Below are 15,580 nucleotides of genomic sequence, written 5' to 3'. Positions count from 1 at the left end.
AAAGCAGGAAAGCAGCTTTACTTAAAGAAATGGTCGAAAGAATTACACACGCTACGAAAATATTTTCTTTTCAACTTGTAAAATAGTCAGTTTTTGTGGAGATAAAACTTGGAAGTAATTTTATTCAACCTTTCTAAAAATGGATAAACACAAGCCAAGCGGATCTAGTCACGTGGTCCGATACGAACGCGTGAAAATGAAAAGCATGAAAAGTTGCAGCGGCGGTGTTCAGTTGGCGGTTAACTTTTGTTACTAGTTTAGGCGAAGTTTGGTTTTATTGGGCGTAACAACACACCCCGCTTGCCGTAGTTAGGGCCGGTCACGATCTTTCGTGGCTGCCTTGCGTAAGGAGGTTCGGTAAATCGAAAATAGTGAATCGGCGCGGAGAGCGTGTGTAGTGTTTTTGATGTGATGCTGTCGAGCTCTTGAAAGATGGCCTTCTGAGCAAAGCTGCGAAACGTTGACATCGCTGTATTGCTGTTTGGTTGCAGCGATTCGGGTGAGGGGAATATATGTGTTGCCGTTAAGCGGTGTTGTGAATTGCATTTTTGAGCGTCGTTGGTTTCCCGGCTTCGCACGTCGACTTTCGCGTAGCCCATGCTACCTTGTTCGCTCCAGTACGCTTGTTGTTTTCCGAAACTTGCATTCAATTTCGTCGTCGCTTGCATGCCATCGCCTGCCGCAGTTCATCCATGGTACTTTGTACTTTACAACTGCTATGTTTCAAGCAAATCCCGACTCCGTTTCTCCCGCCCCAAACCGCAAAAATGCGCGTGCACTGAGATTTTGGCGTGCGCGAGATTTTGGCACATGCGATATATCCCCGTGTCGAAGTTATACGTCGTGATTCACAGTGTTGTTCTGACACGTTAAAACCTATTCATATTGACACTACTGCTTGTATTTGCAGGACTTAAGCCGACATGGATCAACCATGGATGCGTCAGGACGATGAAGAGAGTGAAGATGAGAGCAGTACTGTGGTACTTACCTTGTTTATCAAAGTTTCAGCATATTAATATGACATGTAATTCATTATACTACTGAAAATAATAGTACAGATGAGGGTCCCGGAGTCGCAGACTGAAATGGTGTTCCCGCATTTCCTTGGTTCTGATAATCAAAAACTTTCTTTTCTGACAGGACTATGGACAGGCTGTGGATGCCATCCTGTTCCTTATCGATGCTACTGAAAGCATGTTTGAAGACGCAGATGGCAGCACTGCCTTCATGCAATGCCTTCAGGTGGGAAGAACTGGGTTTTCTTTTCAGCATTATCTTGTGTATTAAAGGGACACTGAGGAGAGCACTATTAATTTTTTTTTTTATAGTAAAATCCGATAGTTCGGCATGTCATGGCTTTGTTGCCACTTGGCCGGCAGCGAAAGATGCATTTATTTCTAAGAAATTTGGATTCGAAGTTGAAAAAGTTTTTCCCGCCGCTCTGATTCAAACTTGGGATTCGTCTATGACGACAGAGGACTAAGAGACGTGAAACATGACGTGCAGATGACGTAACGCAGACTCCGTGATTTCTGGCTGCCAGCAGTGCGGCCTAGCAGCAGCCGAAAAGAAAGCTACCGCCGGCCGCACGTTGAAGGCATCTATCGGCTATTGCGGCCGTCGCTACAGTCGCTTCGATTACATTTGCAATTGCGTTTTGCAAGCGTTATGATGGTTCTCGTTCTCAAAGTCGTCAACGAAGTTCTCGCAAATAGACACCTTTAGCATACCGTGTACCTTGTTACCGCTAGCGGAATACCGGGAGCCCGCCTACCGCCGGAAAACAGGCGCTGATTTGTCCCGATGCTTCAGGAGCGCGCGTAGCAGCCGGGCACGTGGCGCCATCTGGCGACGTCAAGGAGAATTGCGCATGCATTGGCTGCGCCTCAGTGATGCATGGTTTCTCGGTTCCTGGTGTTGCTAGAACCATTCGTTCTAGCAACACTGTTTTGTTCTATGATCTCATCACGCTTGTACTTGCGAGTTTGGCCTGTGGCGGCGATACCTGTATTTTGGTTCTTGCTCTTTTCTACGTTACAAGAGCTTTGTTGTCAGTATGAGTGGCGTTTTTGTAATCAGGAACTGGTATTCTGTCGATACAAGCCAACTTCAATTTCTCCTCAGTGTCCCTTTAACGCAGAACGAGTGCTGTTGAAACGAATTACCGTTGTGACATTTATAGTGTGTAGTGCACTTAATACACTTTGTGTGAAATACGCTGGTAGTTCATTGCTTTCGCGACATGACTGCGCCTTCACCACTTCAGTTTTGGGACACATATCGATTGAAAAAAAAAAAAAACTATTACAGTATGGGTTAGAACCCATTGAAGATTAATATTTAATAGCAGCTGTGTCGGTACATAACCAAGCCCTTTTGTTATTGAAACGTCTTATTTTGCCAGTTTTTATGATGGCTATTGAAATATGTTTTATTGGGCAGAAACTAAAGCAGAAAAACAGATACCAGTCCTACATCGTTGCTTCATTTTATATGATGTACAGGTCACTCCAGTATAAAAGGGAACTACCGGTATGTGCAAAAAAACTAATTTTGAAGGGAAAAGCTTCACTAGGCTAGTCAAACTCCAGTCTGGCCTATGCTCTGTGATCAGAATTAGCCCCAGCTGCACATGCCCAGAACAAGGAATGTCACAGGAGAGACCAAAAAAACAAACAAACAAAGACAAACAGTGCACCAGGAAACACTGATATCTTGGTGCACACCTGAACCCTGTTGTAAGGGAAGGAAAATGAAAAGAAAATTGGTTTTTTGAGGAAAGGAAAGGGCACCTGTCTCTCTCTCTCATATCTGGGTGGATACCAGAACTTTGTAAGGGCCTTAATAAGGAAGGGAAATGCCTGTCTCTCATATATTGGTGTGCACCAAAGGAGTAAAAAAAATAAATAAAAGACAAGCAGTACCTGATCTCATGCTGTAAGGGAAGAAAAATGAAAATAAAATTGGTTTTAAGGAAAGGAAAATAATATGAAATGAAAATCGCTTTTAAGGAAAGCAAATGTGTGTCTCTCATATCTTGGTGTACACCCAAAAAGGAATGCACACCAGAGTGCATGTCTCTAAAGCAACCTTCTAAGACAGCACCCTATTCACTACACTATTCACTACAGGTGCAGCTCCACCTGGCCCCAGCTTTTCGCTTGGAGATATCCAGGCTTAACCTTACCTAAGCCACAGCCAATTTTTTTGGGTTATTTCTTTACTGATGTTGAAAATGGACTTTTGGGTAATTTAAGCCTAGAGAAAACCTAGTTTAGTTTGAAAATATTGAAGGGCGCTTAAGCTTCACCTTTAAGAGTGGAAGGTAACAGCTTGTTGCAGCTGCCAGGGAGTCCATGGAATGCCATCACCCATTGGTTCGGCAGGCAAGGCAAATCAAAAATTGGTTTTTTGAAGAAAGGAAATGACGCAGTAACAGTCTTGTGTATCTTCCCGGAAACGCTGAATCTGTGACACTAACATTCTGCAGCAAACGGTTGGATACGATTGTTTTTACACAGCCCCGGATTACTTGATTATTTCCGACACTACACTGGGGCAAACGATTGGCATGGATTGTTTTTATTGTTTTTCAATATCAATATCCCTCAGAAAGAAAGTATGTGAGCTGCTTATTTTTCCAGTATTATTTATGTGGCTGAAACTTCGAGGCTTACAAAAGGGTAGAAGTCAGGCTAAGGACAGCACAGCAAGGGGTGGAAAGGAAAATTCTCTGGTGTAATGCGGGGGTACAGAAAAAGAACAGTACAGACTAAAGAACAAACATGAGTCAGTGTTATTCTAGCTGACATTAAAAAGCATGAGTGGCAAGTAATGCACAGAGCAGACTGCATATGTTCTTGAATCATATGTTGAAGCGTGTGTTCTTGAACCAACTTGCCCAAAAGCGTGTTTTACTGGAGCATATGTTCTATTAAGAGTTGGATACTAAGGGCAGGAAAATGTAGTCGAAAGCGGCGAAAAGACATATTGAGTGACAAGCTTTGGAAGTTTGCGGGGAATGAAAATGTGGCTGCAACAGATGCTAGAGATAATTGGAGGTTTTTTTAGAAAAAAGGACCATTTTTTTTTTTTCAGTGGAGCCTATTTGGCTGATGTGATATTGTGTTAACTTTGGGCTATGAACCCATACCCGCTACCCAAACTATTCAATATGTAACGACGAAGAAGTTCCTGTTCAAGCGAAGACGACGACGAACTTCTTACCGTTGTGTTGAGCGGCATTGCCATCACTTTGTGTGTGTGCTCGTGGTGCTCGACCTCTGTGTCTACGAGGCCTGTGTCTCTGTGTCTACCGCCGGCGCACAGTACTCTAACCATCCCAGTACCCATCTTACATTTGGTGGAGGTGCGGGGTAGAAATCTCCATCGTGGAGCTGCGTAACCGCACTCTTCCCACTCTTGAAATGCCAGAAGACGCCCAAACCCAGCACAACAGGCGAAGCCCAAGGGCTACTGGAGGGCTGGATCACGCCGTCTTGGAGCATTTTATCAACTTGCTCTTCGATAGCATGGCGCTCGGTGGCAGATACACGATAGGGGCACTGCCGCACTGGTGCGTGGTTGCCGGTGTCGATACGATGGGTGACCGTTGAAGTTTGGCCCAAGGAACTCCGATGACAGTCGAAGGAGGAGCGGAACTGGTGAAGGAGGTTAAGAAGCTGCGTCCGTTGCGGGGAAGGAAGATCGGTGGCGATAGAGCGAAGGAAGAGGTCTGTAGCGGAGGAATCAGGCGCAGAAGATGGAGGGCTGAGCGCAGTCATGGCTAGATGAGGCGAATCGGCGGGGTCCTCACAGGTGAGAATGGACGCAATAGATTGTACACTGCCGAGACATTCGCCATGGCGCAAAGCAGTAGGGAAGGAAAACGGGTTAGAGACCCATAGCACGGAGAGGCCAGCAGAAATAGTGAGCACAGCGTAGGGCAGCGGGAGGGACTTGCGGCGCAGGAAAGTGCAGGCCGGCGTGAAGAGAACAACGTCATCACAAACAGAGTCACAAGAGATGCTTACAAGCGCAGTGGAGCTGGGAGGAAGGACGATGTCTTCGGTGACGACGGCTTTAGCGAAGGGAACAGAAGGAGCAGCGTCTGGCGAGACATTAGGCAAAGCGGAGAACCCAACTTCTGCGCGAGCGCAGTCGATGACAGCTTCGTGACGCGACAGGAAATCCCACCCTAAAATTAAAGAATGTGAGCAAGAAGGCAGCACGACGAACTCGATGTAGTATAGTGTGTCCTGGATTCGAACTCGAGCGGTGCATGCTGCTAACGGCGTAATCGGCTGTGCGCTGGCCATGCGCAGCGTTAGTCCCGAAACTGGCGTCTTAACTTTCTTTAAAGAAGTACATAACTTTTCGTCCATTACCGAAATCGCTGCACCGGTGTCTATCAGAGCCATCACAGACACGCCCTCAACAAAAACATCAATAAGATTCGCAGGTGATCGATGAGGTCTTCGAAATTTCGACGGGGGCGCAGTTCTTGCCTCCGGAACTGCGGCGCCTAGTTTTCCTGCTGAGAAGAATCAGGGCGACGTCGCAAATATTATGAATTTCATGAGTATTAGTATTAACATTTTGTTCCAGTGTAAACTTGACAGCGCTTCATGGCTGTTGTCATCAGGTGGTTAATTTTGCAATGGTTTAAGCAATGTTTAATGTGGCAGGTATTTGAAAGAAGAGAAGAAATACACAGTTGTAAAATCTCTGCCAGCATATTTTCATGGGCGTCCATTTCTAAATATAAAGGTGGCTTGAATATTATTTGGTAGCCCACCTATGAGCTGGCTGGAATCTTTGATTTGTGGCTACTGGTTTCTGTGCTCACCATTGCACTCTTTTTAACCTACTATCAGTTGGGCATATTTGCATAATATAAGAACTTGAATGGAATGAATGTTTATGTCTTTGCTTACATTCTGCTGTGTATTGTTGTTTTAGTGTTGTTTAGTGTTTTGCATTGCCATGTTGTTTTGTCCCAGGCTGCGAAGAGCACAATGTTGAACAAGATCACCAGCAGTCCAAAAGACCTGGTTGGCATAATACTTTTTGGCACAGTGAGTATCTGCAAGTGTCATTGTTATTAGTGCTGCTCTTGCACACAGCACTTGTCTTTGCAGAAGTCCTACGGGGCCCTCTGACATGACAACCGTAATTCTTTGTACCGAGAGTTCAGGGCATGTGTAATAGAATGGGAAAGTATAAAAATAGACCCACAGGAATGGGAGAATACAAAAAAAAAAGTGAGAAAAGCTGCCTTCATTTCATATTTCAGTTCTGCACTGTCAACATGGTACCAAACTCACTAAGTTTGCTCATTTGCCTTAGGGAAATTTTTAAACCTTAAATTTGAGTCTGGCATGGCTGTGAGTACACTACCAGAGGACAACAGATGATTTAGCTGATGAACCGGTGAGGACAGTGCTGTAATGCCCTGTGGGGCGATGCAGGTAACTAATAAATAAATAAATAATAAATAAATTTTGCTGTAGGGGGCAGGTCTCGGGCTGCAATGTCTATTCATATGCCTTTCACATGCCACTTGTGATGGTTGTTTCATACGTTTTGCTATAGGTGGCAGGTCTCAGTTGCAGAAAATGAAAGAAACAGAAGTAATTCTTGATGCACATTTGCATGCTATCGTCGTGTACAGAGGGAGGATCTTTGGAGAGCTCTGCACTGGCAGCCAAGAGAAACAAATCACAATCACACAAGGATTGCTATTGTTATTAATGTATTTTCTTTTTTGCTGTTGGTTGAATGACATGTAATAGTTATACATCAGGTACGCCTACTTATCAGTGCACTTCTGGGTTGTCGTCTAGTTTAGTTATACTTCGTATGGTTTGGGCAGCTGCTTATGTTAGGGACGTAAGTTTCATTTCAATTCTGTTTATTACAGCAATAACTGTAATAGCCTGGTTCCCACGTTTTGCTTCGTTGTCATTGCTGGTGACTTCGTCATCAGTGTCGTTGTCTATCTGCATGCCCCATTCTGCAGCAAAAAAGATAAGCAATTGTATGTGTAGGTATGAAGCTGTCTTTGGTGAAGGCCTTTTTGTGCATCCGGATTCTAACCGCAGGCCCTATCGTGGTCTGTGGTGCAGAATACACTTCCCGTTAGCCTCTTATCCACCCAGCCGTGAAGTCTCATGCCACTGTGGCTATTTATGCTTCTGCAATGGTAGTCATGCATGGAGGCATCTTTGTGCTAATCATTTTGCCTAGCACTGATCGCTCGTCGTGCCCTGAGGGTAAGCGGTTGTAATTTTTCTCTTTTTCTTTGGTGCCAACAGGACAAGGACAGCAATCCAAATCGCTTCAAGAATGTGTTCGTTCTGCAAGAACTCGAAAGTCCTGGGGCGGAAAGTGTCCTCAAGCTGGAGAAATTGATTTCAGGTGCACAGAACTGAGGAGTTTCTCTCCTTTCATTATTTTGAGTGTCTCCTTGTGTGTACCAAGATGGTGCGAGGCAATGCCATGGTTATGGCTTTGTGAAAAGGCGTGTGGGCAGTTCGGCTAAAAGTTAGGCCTAATAGTACAGGTAGTGCAAATGTACAGTATTGTGCATCTTTATCACGAAGACTTTTAACGGTTTTCTCACCTCAACCGCTTGCTCCTTCGTGCTGAAACTGCACTTAGATCTTGGGTATTGCGGTAACTTTTGTCTCGTAGTAAGTTTGTCAACAGTACTTACCTGATTGAGCTGCGCATGATGCAAACCTGTAATCGCCTGCCTCGAAATCCGTGAACCGAAAGCCGCCAACTCAGGTCCAACTCGGGGTTTTTGCCGAGGGGCATTAGCAGTGCCGAGGTCAGCATTACGTCTTTTGATGGCACCAGTACTGCTGCCATTCGCGGCAGTCCGGCACTGGCTGCTTTCAGTTCATCGATCTCGGCGCAGACAATTATAGTGTGTCATTCGTAGCTGAATCAAGTAAATATCATTGTAAAACTTGATACAAGACAAAAGTTACCACAATGCTCAAGCTCTGTGCTCAGTTTTACCCCAAAAGAGCCAGCGGTTGAGGAGAGAAAATTTTCTGCAGTCCTCACTATAAATATGCACACTTGCAAGTGAATCAGAAAAGCTAGTCTTTAGAAAATATTTTTGTATTGCTGTTGGTACTGGTGCCATATTTCACAAAAATTGTGTTTAGTAGTCTAATTAGATGGCCAGTGTTCTACGGTTGTCTGCCCAGAAATTTTCCTTGTCAGTAAGCTGGGTATTCTTGACTGTGATAATGCAAAATATTTTGTGCCTTGAAAAAAAGTTGGTTAATTTTTCTTATATATTTTTCAATTGTTTATTTGTTTAGGTATGCACGTATTCCGTGCAGAGCCCTATTGATGGGATTGGGCAGAAAAGTCAACATCGATTTCTATAAGACAGAAGTTTTGGAGTGGCTAAGTTTTTTAAATGAGCTGGCAAGGCAGCTTCCATCATAACATTCCATTTTACAATTTTCCTTAGCAGGTTGTTTGCTAAAGTTATTTGATTTATAATCTAATTGCAAAGTGAACGCAGGGCATTTTTGTTCTGTGCTAGCACAACATAACTTCAAAGCACCATTTGTGTCGAGCTTTTTTTTTTCTAAGTGTGTGTGCCCAACCACGTCTAAAAGGAGTCACTCTCATTTGATTGTAATGCGCTTCCATTTCAAGTTGTGTCTGACATTGAATGGTAGATCTCTCTGCGTACAAAAGTAACGGACTAAAAGTAATGCAATGCCAGGTTACACAGAAAAAGTGCATAGAGTGTTGCCTCACGTGACATGGGGGAAAATGGTGATGCTCATAGATTTCACTAAGGAGGGTTAAACTGCACATTCCTCCATTAACTCATGGTCGCGAAGTGAATTTATGTAGGCCGGTCATTTATGTTATCTTCCTTCCTTCTACTCCTTCCTAGGTGGGCCAAAAAAATTCAAGCAAGAGTACGGACATGGCAGTGTCTGCATGGCCGATGTCCTGTGGACCTGTGCTCTCATGTTCTCCAAGTCGTGAGTGGCTTTGCTTTCAGGCTACCTAACACTGCCGTGAAGAGCTGTGCCTCTCAAGCTATATCAGAATTTTGTTGTAGGTGCACTGCAAAACAGGCATGAACACGATGATCAAGGCTGCAGCATTTTGCATGCTGGAATTAAATGAACTCGAGTTACTGTGAATGGGTGGCGGCCACTTTCAAGCACTAAGGAGTAAGATTTAAATGCACATAGAAGGGTATTCATTGCACCTCACTGCTTTTAACGTTAATTGAAGTTGTTAAAGCTGCTGTTTGTTGTGTATGGGAGACAGATTAGAAGTGCATGTGTCAGTTTGCGTGGATCTGCTAGCATTTTTTTATTTTAGATTTTTTTTAACCCTATAGGCTCGTTAAAACATTACACACAGGAGGAATGTGTGCACATACTGCAGTCAGTATAAACTATATAAACAAATGTGAGGGCCGCTGCTATGGCAGCTATCGCCCGTGCATTCGCCAGCCATCGAACCCAGCTGACCGCTGCTATCAGACACCAACTGGCCCGTCACTAATTATTTCTTTTTATTTTTAGAAGCACTCTCACGATTCTGATGCCAATGTGCATTCGCTTTACTCACATCTGCATTCATCCACTATTGGTAACGGGCTTTTCACTGTTTGTGCGGTGGATCCTCCTTACATAGCCTACTGCATTTTCTAATTTTCGGTGCTTTTTTTTTTGAACGCGGTGGACTAAGGTAAATTAATAACTTCACCTTCATATAATTGGGGCATTTCTACTGGTCCCCTGAAGCCCAAATTAATAACGTTTTACTACCCATCATGTTATATTTAGATGCCAGTGCCAGGCAGGTGTCACTCATAGATTTCATTTTGTTACTCAGTTTGCATGACAGTGGTACAGGTTGCATACTGTTGCACTGTTTTATAAAAACAGCACACATTTCTCTGCACGTCAAGTTTTCTGTTTGTTTGTTTGTTTGTTTGTTTGTTTGGTGCTGAGTCAGTCTAGGTTTGTTTATTTTGTTTAGTAAGACCATGCACTATTTTGGAAAAAAAATAAGGTCAACAACATTTTCCAACATATATTTTTCTGAGATTTTGTTGAATACTTAACAGATATTCCATTCTTTATTCGAAGGCATTTTCTGTTCATATACGTGTTCGAAATTTTCAACATTCACTCACACCTAAAAATAAGAAAAAGTAGTTTTTTTTTTTCCTAGGCATGCTTTCTCTCATTTCACAGACAGCGGTGCATTGAAGCGCAGGTTTGTGGCTGTTTTGCAGCCGTGCAGGGCAGCGGCGGGTGCTGGTGTTGACCAACCAGGATGACCCTCACAAGGGCTCGGCTGACCTCGACGACAAGGCGGTCGTCAAGGCCAAAGACCTCGCACAGTCGGGCGTTGACCTTGACCTGGTTCACCTGAAGTCACCAGGAGACAAGGCCTTCCGGCCACAGATCCTCTACCAGGTGCGCATGGCAGGAGGCTATGGGGAAAGACACGTAGTAAGCAGTAGAAGCTGTGAAAACGTATTGTTCAAGCATACCACCACTCATTGGGATAAGCATTAAAAGTTACCTTATTAAGGGGGGACACTGGTCTTGAAAAGAAAATTTTATTAATCTAGATATAGTAATGAAATTTTCAGGGCACATCTATTTTTGTGCGCTGATGCTAGATATGTCATTTAATATCATGTAAAACAATTCCTTGAGCACTTATGCACTTTTTATGCAAGTATTTTGCGGAGAGTTTTGAAGAAAATTTGCTGCGGGAAACTCGCTTAAATGTATGCCATTGGGTTCTCTTGACATCAAGGAATGCAATAAGGGTAAAATTATCATCCTGGCTCTCAAATAGGGTACTGAAGCTGCCATTTCGCACACAGGAATACACATTTTCCTTCTCATTTCGGAAGCGACAACTTCAAAACTCTATAACTTAAGTTCTATGATAGCCAAGATGATAATTTTACCCTTATTGCATTCCTTGGTATCAAGAGAACCCAATGGCATACATTTCAGCGAGTTTCCCGCAGCAAATTTTCTTCAAAACTCTCCGCAAAATACTTATTTGAAGGAATTGGTGAGCGCTAAAAACACGGAAAAGGGACGAACACACAGGACGAAGCGCTTTCTAACAACTGTTTAATCTCAAAAGGAACATGACTATATACACAGTTTTGAGATTAAACAGTTGCTAGAAAGCGCTTCGTCCTGTGTGTTCGTGCCTTTTCCATGTTTTTAGCGCTCACCAATTCTTTCAAGTATGTATTTACAACTAGCCCCAGTAGTAGCTCTTTTGGCAAAATACTTGCCCAAGGAATTGTTGTGCATGAAATTAAATGACATATTTAGAATCAGCACACAAAAATACATATGCCCGGAAGATTTCGTAACTGCGACTTCATTAATAAAAATTTTTTTTTTCAAGACCAGTGTCCCTCCTTAAAGCAGGTTAACATTTCCAAAAACACTTGGTCCCATTGTGCTGCCTTGTGACTGTCAACACGACATGTGGAATCGTGCATTTCTTAGATTGCCTAGCATAATCGATTTGTTGAAGCCACAAGGTTACCCAGGGCATATTGGCCATATGCTTTAACCGTTTTGGTTGGCTGCAATAATTTCATGCCTAGCAGTGCAGTTTTATGACTGCATGAATTTTAGGATTGAGACAGCCTTGAAAGGAACACTCAGGGCCACTCTGTCCAATTATTGTTTGCAGTAATAATAGATTCCTTGCTTTTTTCTCTGTATGTTGACATTTGTCCAGCAGCAAACGACACATTTATCGCGTAGGAAATCGGATTTATAATTATTCCCGCCAGCCGATCAAACTTGGGTCATCCTTGTCGAAAAGGACAGGCTGCCACAAATTTGAAGTGAACAGTGGTGTAGCATGGCCTCTGAGATCCGTGTTCAAAACGCAGTGTCGATGCACGCATTTTACTTGCGAAATTGGCCAGTCATGGCGACACCCGTATTTCGTGTTTTGACCTCTTCTAGCTTGTCTAATCTCTGTTTTCGATCTGGAGTAGCATGCTCTCTTTTTGATCAAAGATTAATTAGAATGCGGTACTCTATAAATTCAGGCTAACCTCTATTTGTCCTCAGTAGCCTTAAAGGTGGACTGTGTTGAACGTTTTGAGATAGGTATTGTTATGCCAAGTTGTATCAGCTGGTGTTGCTGATTTGGGAAAGCATGGCTTAAACTGTGTTTCAACAGAGAGCAGGATAACTTGGGCAGTCAAGTCACAATTTCTTATTCGCTCTCAGGGCTTTGCATTACCTAGCTTACCAATATCCCTGAAGAGAAAAGTATACAACAGCTGTATCCTACCGGTACTCACCTATGGGGCAGAAACGTGGAGGCTAACAAAGAGGGTTCAGCTTAAGTTAAGGACAACGCGGCGAGCTATGGAAAGGAAAATGATAGGTGTAACGTTAAGAGATCGAAAGCGGGCGGAGTGGGTGGGGGAACAAACGCGGGTTAATGACATCCTAGTTGAAATCAAGAGGAAGAAATGGGCTTGGGCAGGGCATGTAATGCGAAGGCAAGATAACTGCTGGTCCTTAAGGGTAACGGAATGGATTCCAAGAGAAAGCAAACGTAGCAGGGGACGGCAGAAAGTTAGGTGGGCGGATGAGATTAAGAAGTTTGCGGGGATACGGTGGCCGCAACTGACAAAGGACAGGTTTAATTGGAGAGACATGGGAGAGGCCTTTGCCCTGCAGTGGGTGTAGTCAGGCTGATGATGATGATGATGAGTTTTGCGTGAATTTTTTTTGCTGCTTCCTCACTTATTTCGTAATTTCTGCACCCTGAATGCAGGGTATAATGTGAGACTGGTGCGGAACCATACTGTCTAAAATTTTAATGCTGTTTCATGCAGATCAGTGCACATGGGTACATAAATTTTTGGTTTTGATTTTGTTTTGAGTTTATTGAGTTAGAAAAATTTTGAAGATCATAAAATTTTATTTTTCTACTTGATAACGCTTGCCTGCTGGCCACTGCAGCGATGCATCCAAGTTGGTGTGGCTACTGCATTGCAGGCATGCCTGAGTGGTCATAGTCTTGTGCACTTTGTTCATAAGAAAAAAGGGATGTCTCTTACGAAGACGTTTTCTTCTTTTAATGCAGGATCTCAGATTTGTTTCCGCAGCCTGCTACTTGCTAGCTGCAACTTTTCTTGTATCTGTAGCAGCAGTAGTGTTAATTGATTGTAACTGATTAGTTAGTTTGTTGAGAAATAAAAATACTGCAGCTTGAATGGTATAAACACTAGTAGGATTGCTTCTGTTTCATGTTTCTGAATTGTATGGGTTTTTTTTTTAATGCAACTTAATTGTGTGAAGTGTTCCTTGTAGCACATTCAGGGTTCATTGACATGATGGAAAGCAGCAGGAAATTGTTGTCCAGCTTGTTGTAACATAAAACACAGCTTTCTTTAACACTTGCACTGATAATGAACTGATACTTACACTGATAATTAATTTTTCTGCATATGGTTTACATATTTAGTTGCGTTATTGTGTAATCACTCACAGGCTTCGTTGAATGACATGCTAAACTTATGAGCCCATTTTTTTTTTTATGAAAGGCTTGGGTGCCTTTGTGCCAGCGAGCAAATCATTAAGTGGGGAGTTTGTTGTTCTTCTGCACAGAACTTGTTGACCAACAAAGAAGGCTATGAGGATGGCTTTCCCGAGGCATCAGAAAAACTGGAGGAGCTTTTGCTGAGGTACGCGTACTTATCATCTCGCTTTCAAGACTCTTTTGAATTTTCACATCTGTTTCCTGGTTAATGTTCAATAGGTAAGCCCTTGGTTGCAGGGAGCGGCTGCTTACAAGCCTTGAAGGGTTGTGCCTTACCCAGTTCACTGCTCTGCATGCAACATTTCGTGCTTATTTCCACTGCCTCCACTGTTGCAAGGAGCTTCATAGGAGCTGTGAATTTTGACAGACGTGCAGTGCATGAAAATGCTCTTGCTGGGAACTAAGGTATGTTGCTTAGTAAAGTCAAGAAAGAAAGTGTTAGTAAAGTCAAGAAAGAAAGTGACACAGACACTGTGTTGTATACTGCTGCCCTGAAGCAGGTGCAGATGCCCTCTTGGTCGTTAGAGGGAGAGGGTGACAAATGCAAGCATCATGTGCAGGGTTCCTGCACGGAGGAGGCTTCTATTGCTTTAGATGGAGCTTTGTAACTCTTGCCCTACCTTTCTGGGAAAAAAAAAGAAGAAAATATAGTTCTTGCAAGAGGGTACTTGAAACAGGTGTTTTGCTGATGGCAGGTCTATGCAACACAGTGCTTTAGAACCATGAAATACTACTATAAAAATGATATTTGACCAGACAGGGTTGGAGCATTTTACGACCACTCCTAAAAGTTGCTAACTGCTGATTTCCAGGGGTGGGCCTCGGTTGCTTTGAGTAACGGCTTACAAACATACTTGTCGTTAACTGTATTAACTGTCGTTAACTGTAAGAGCCCCGCCGCGGCGGCTCAGTGGTTACGGCGCTCGGCTGCTGGCCCGAAAGACGCGGGTTCGATCCCGGCCGCGGCGGCTGAATTTCGATGAAGGTGGAATTCCAGAGGCGCGTGTACTGTGCGATGTCAGTGCACGTTAAAGAACCCCAGGTGGTCGAAATTTCCGGAGCCCTCCACTACGGCGTCTCTCATAGCCTCAGTCGCTTTGGGACGCTAAACCCCAATAAACCAAACTGTATAGAAGAGGCTCACAGTGTTTACTTTGTGTTTTTCATTTTCTTAACAGAGCTATGTATAGAGCTTGCAAGCTGTGCTAGTTGTCATAAAGTTTCAATTGTGATGGCGCACATAGTTTACTAGCAGGCCATTATGCAACACCATTTCACATTCTTCAGCTCTTTGATAGTGCCACGTGGTGATTACTACGCCAGGAAGAATAGACGAGCTGTCTAAGGTGCCATTGGACTGAACTCTTTATTGGGCTGTCTAGCGCGCTCAAAGAACTGGACAACTCAGCGGCAGCGATAGCCACAAACATGCTCGGTGGTTGTCATACAGGATCACCATTGCCCTCAGCAGCGCTCAATTTAAAGCTAGCTAAGAACCTGTGAGATAAAGTGCCAAAAGCATCTACAGTAAAATTTCGCTTATTCGGTCTTCAATGGACTACAAAAAATGTTCGAATTGTCCGGAAGTTCGAATTATTGAATTGCCCTAAAAAAGCTTCAGAAAATCGTTTGCATCACAGTAACTTTATTTTGTGAAAGCTTGTACAATGGTTATCTACATTTGATATGAAAACCAAGCAACAACAACGATTTTTCACGGTTTTGTCAAGTGCTTTGCCTTGCACACACAGTCGGGAATATTGGTTTGGTTTGGTTTATGGGGTTTAACGTCCCAAAGCGACTCAGGCTATGGAGACGCCGTAGTGGAGGGCTCCGGAAATTTCGACCACCTGGGGTTCTTTAACGTGCGCTGACATCGCACAGTACACGGGCCTCGAATTTCTCCTCCAAAGAAATTCAGCTGCCGCGGCCGGAATCGAACCCGTGTCTTTTGGGTCAGCAG

General features: G+C 43.6%; 1 protein-coding gene across 1 annotated transcript in view; it reads left to right on the top strand.

Moving 5' to 3' along the window:
• Window positions 1–171: 171 nt before the first annotated feature.
• The window catches only part of Irbp (Inverted repeat-binding protein), a 36,405-nt gene continuing 20,996 nt past the window's right edge, over window positions 172–15,580 (top strand). The window contains exons 1-8 of the mRNA XM_089564726.1: window positions 172–499; window positions 911–983; window positions 1,144–1,245; window positions 6,006–6,080; window positions 7,320–7,422; window positions 8,936–9,026; window positions 10,301–10,484; window positions 13,686–13,762. Coding sequence (XP_089420852.1) covers window positions 924–983; window positions 1,144–1,245; window positions 6,006–6,080; window positions 7,320–7,422; window positions 8,936–9,026; window positions 10,301–10,484; window positions 13,686–13,762 — 692 coding nt within the window. The 5' untranslated portion in view covers window positions 172–499; window positions 911–923. The remainder of the gene's footprint in view (window positions 500–910; window positions 984–1,143; window positions 1,246–6,005; window positions 6,081–7,319; window positions 7,423–8,935; window positions 9,027–10,300; window positions 10,485–13,685; window positions 13,763–15,580) is intronic.

The sequence above is a fragment of the Amblyomma mixtum genome, chromosome 1 (genome assembly GCF_055824585.1).
Source record: "Amblyomma mixtum isolate Tamu chromosome 1, ASM5582458v1, whole genome shotgun sequence".
Classification (NCBI taxonomy): domain Eukaryota; kingdom Metazoa; phylum Arthropoda; class Arachnida; order Ixodida; family Ixodidae; genus Amblyomma; species Amblyomma mixtum.
Note: the sequence above shows the minus strand (reverse complement) of the source record. Positions and strands in the feature narration are given on the sequence as shown.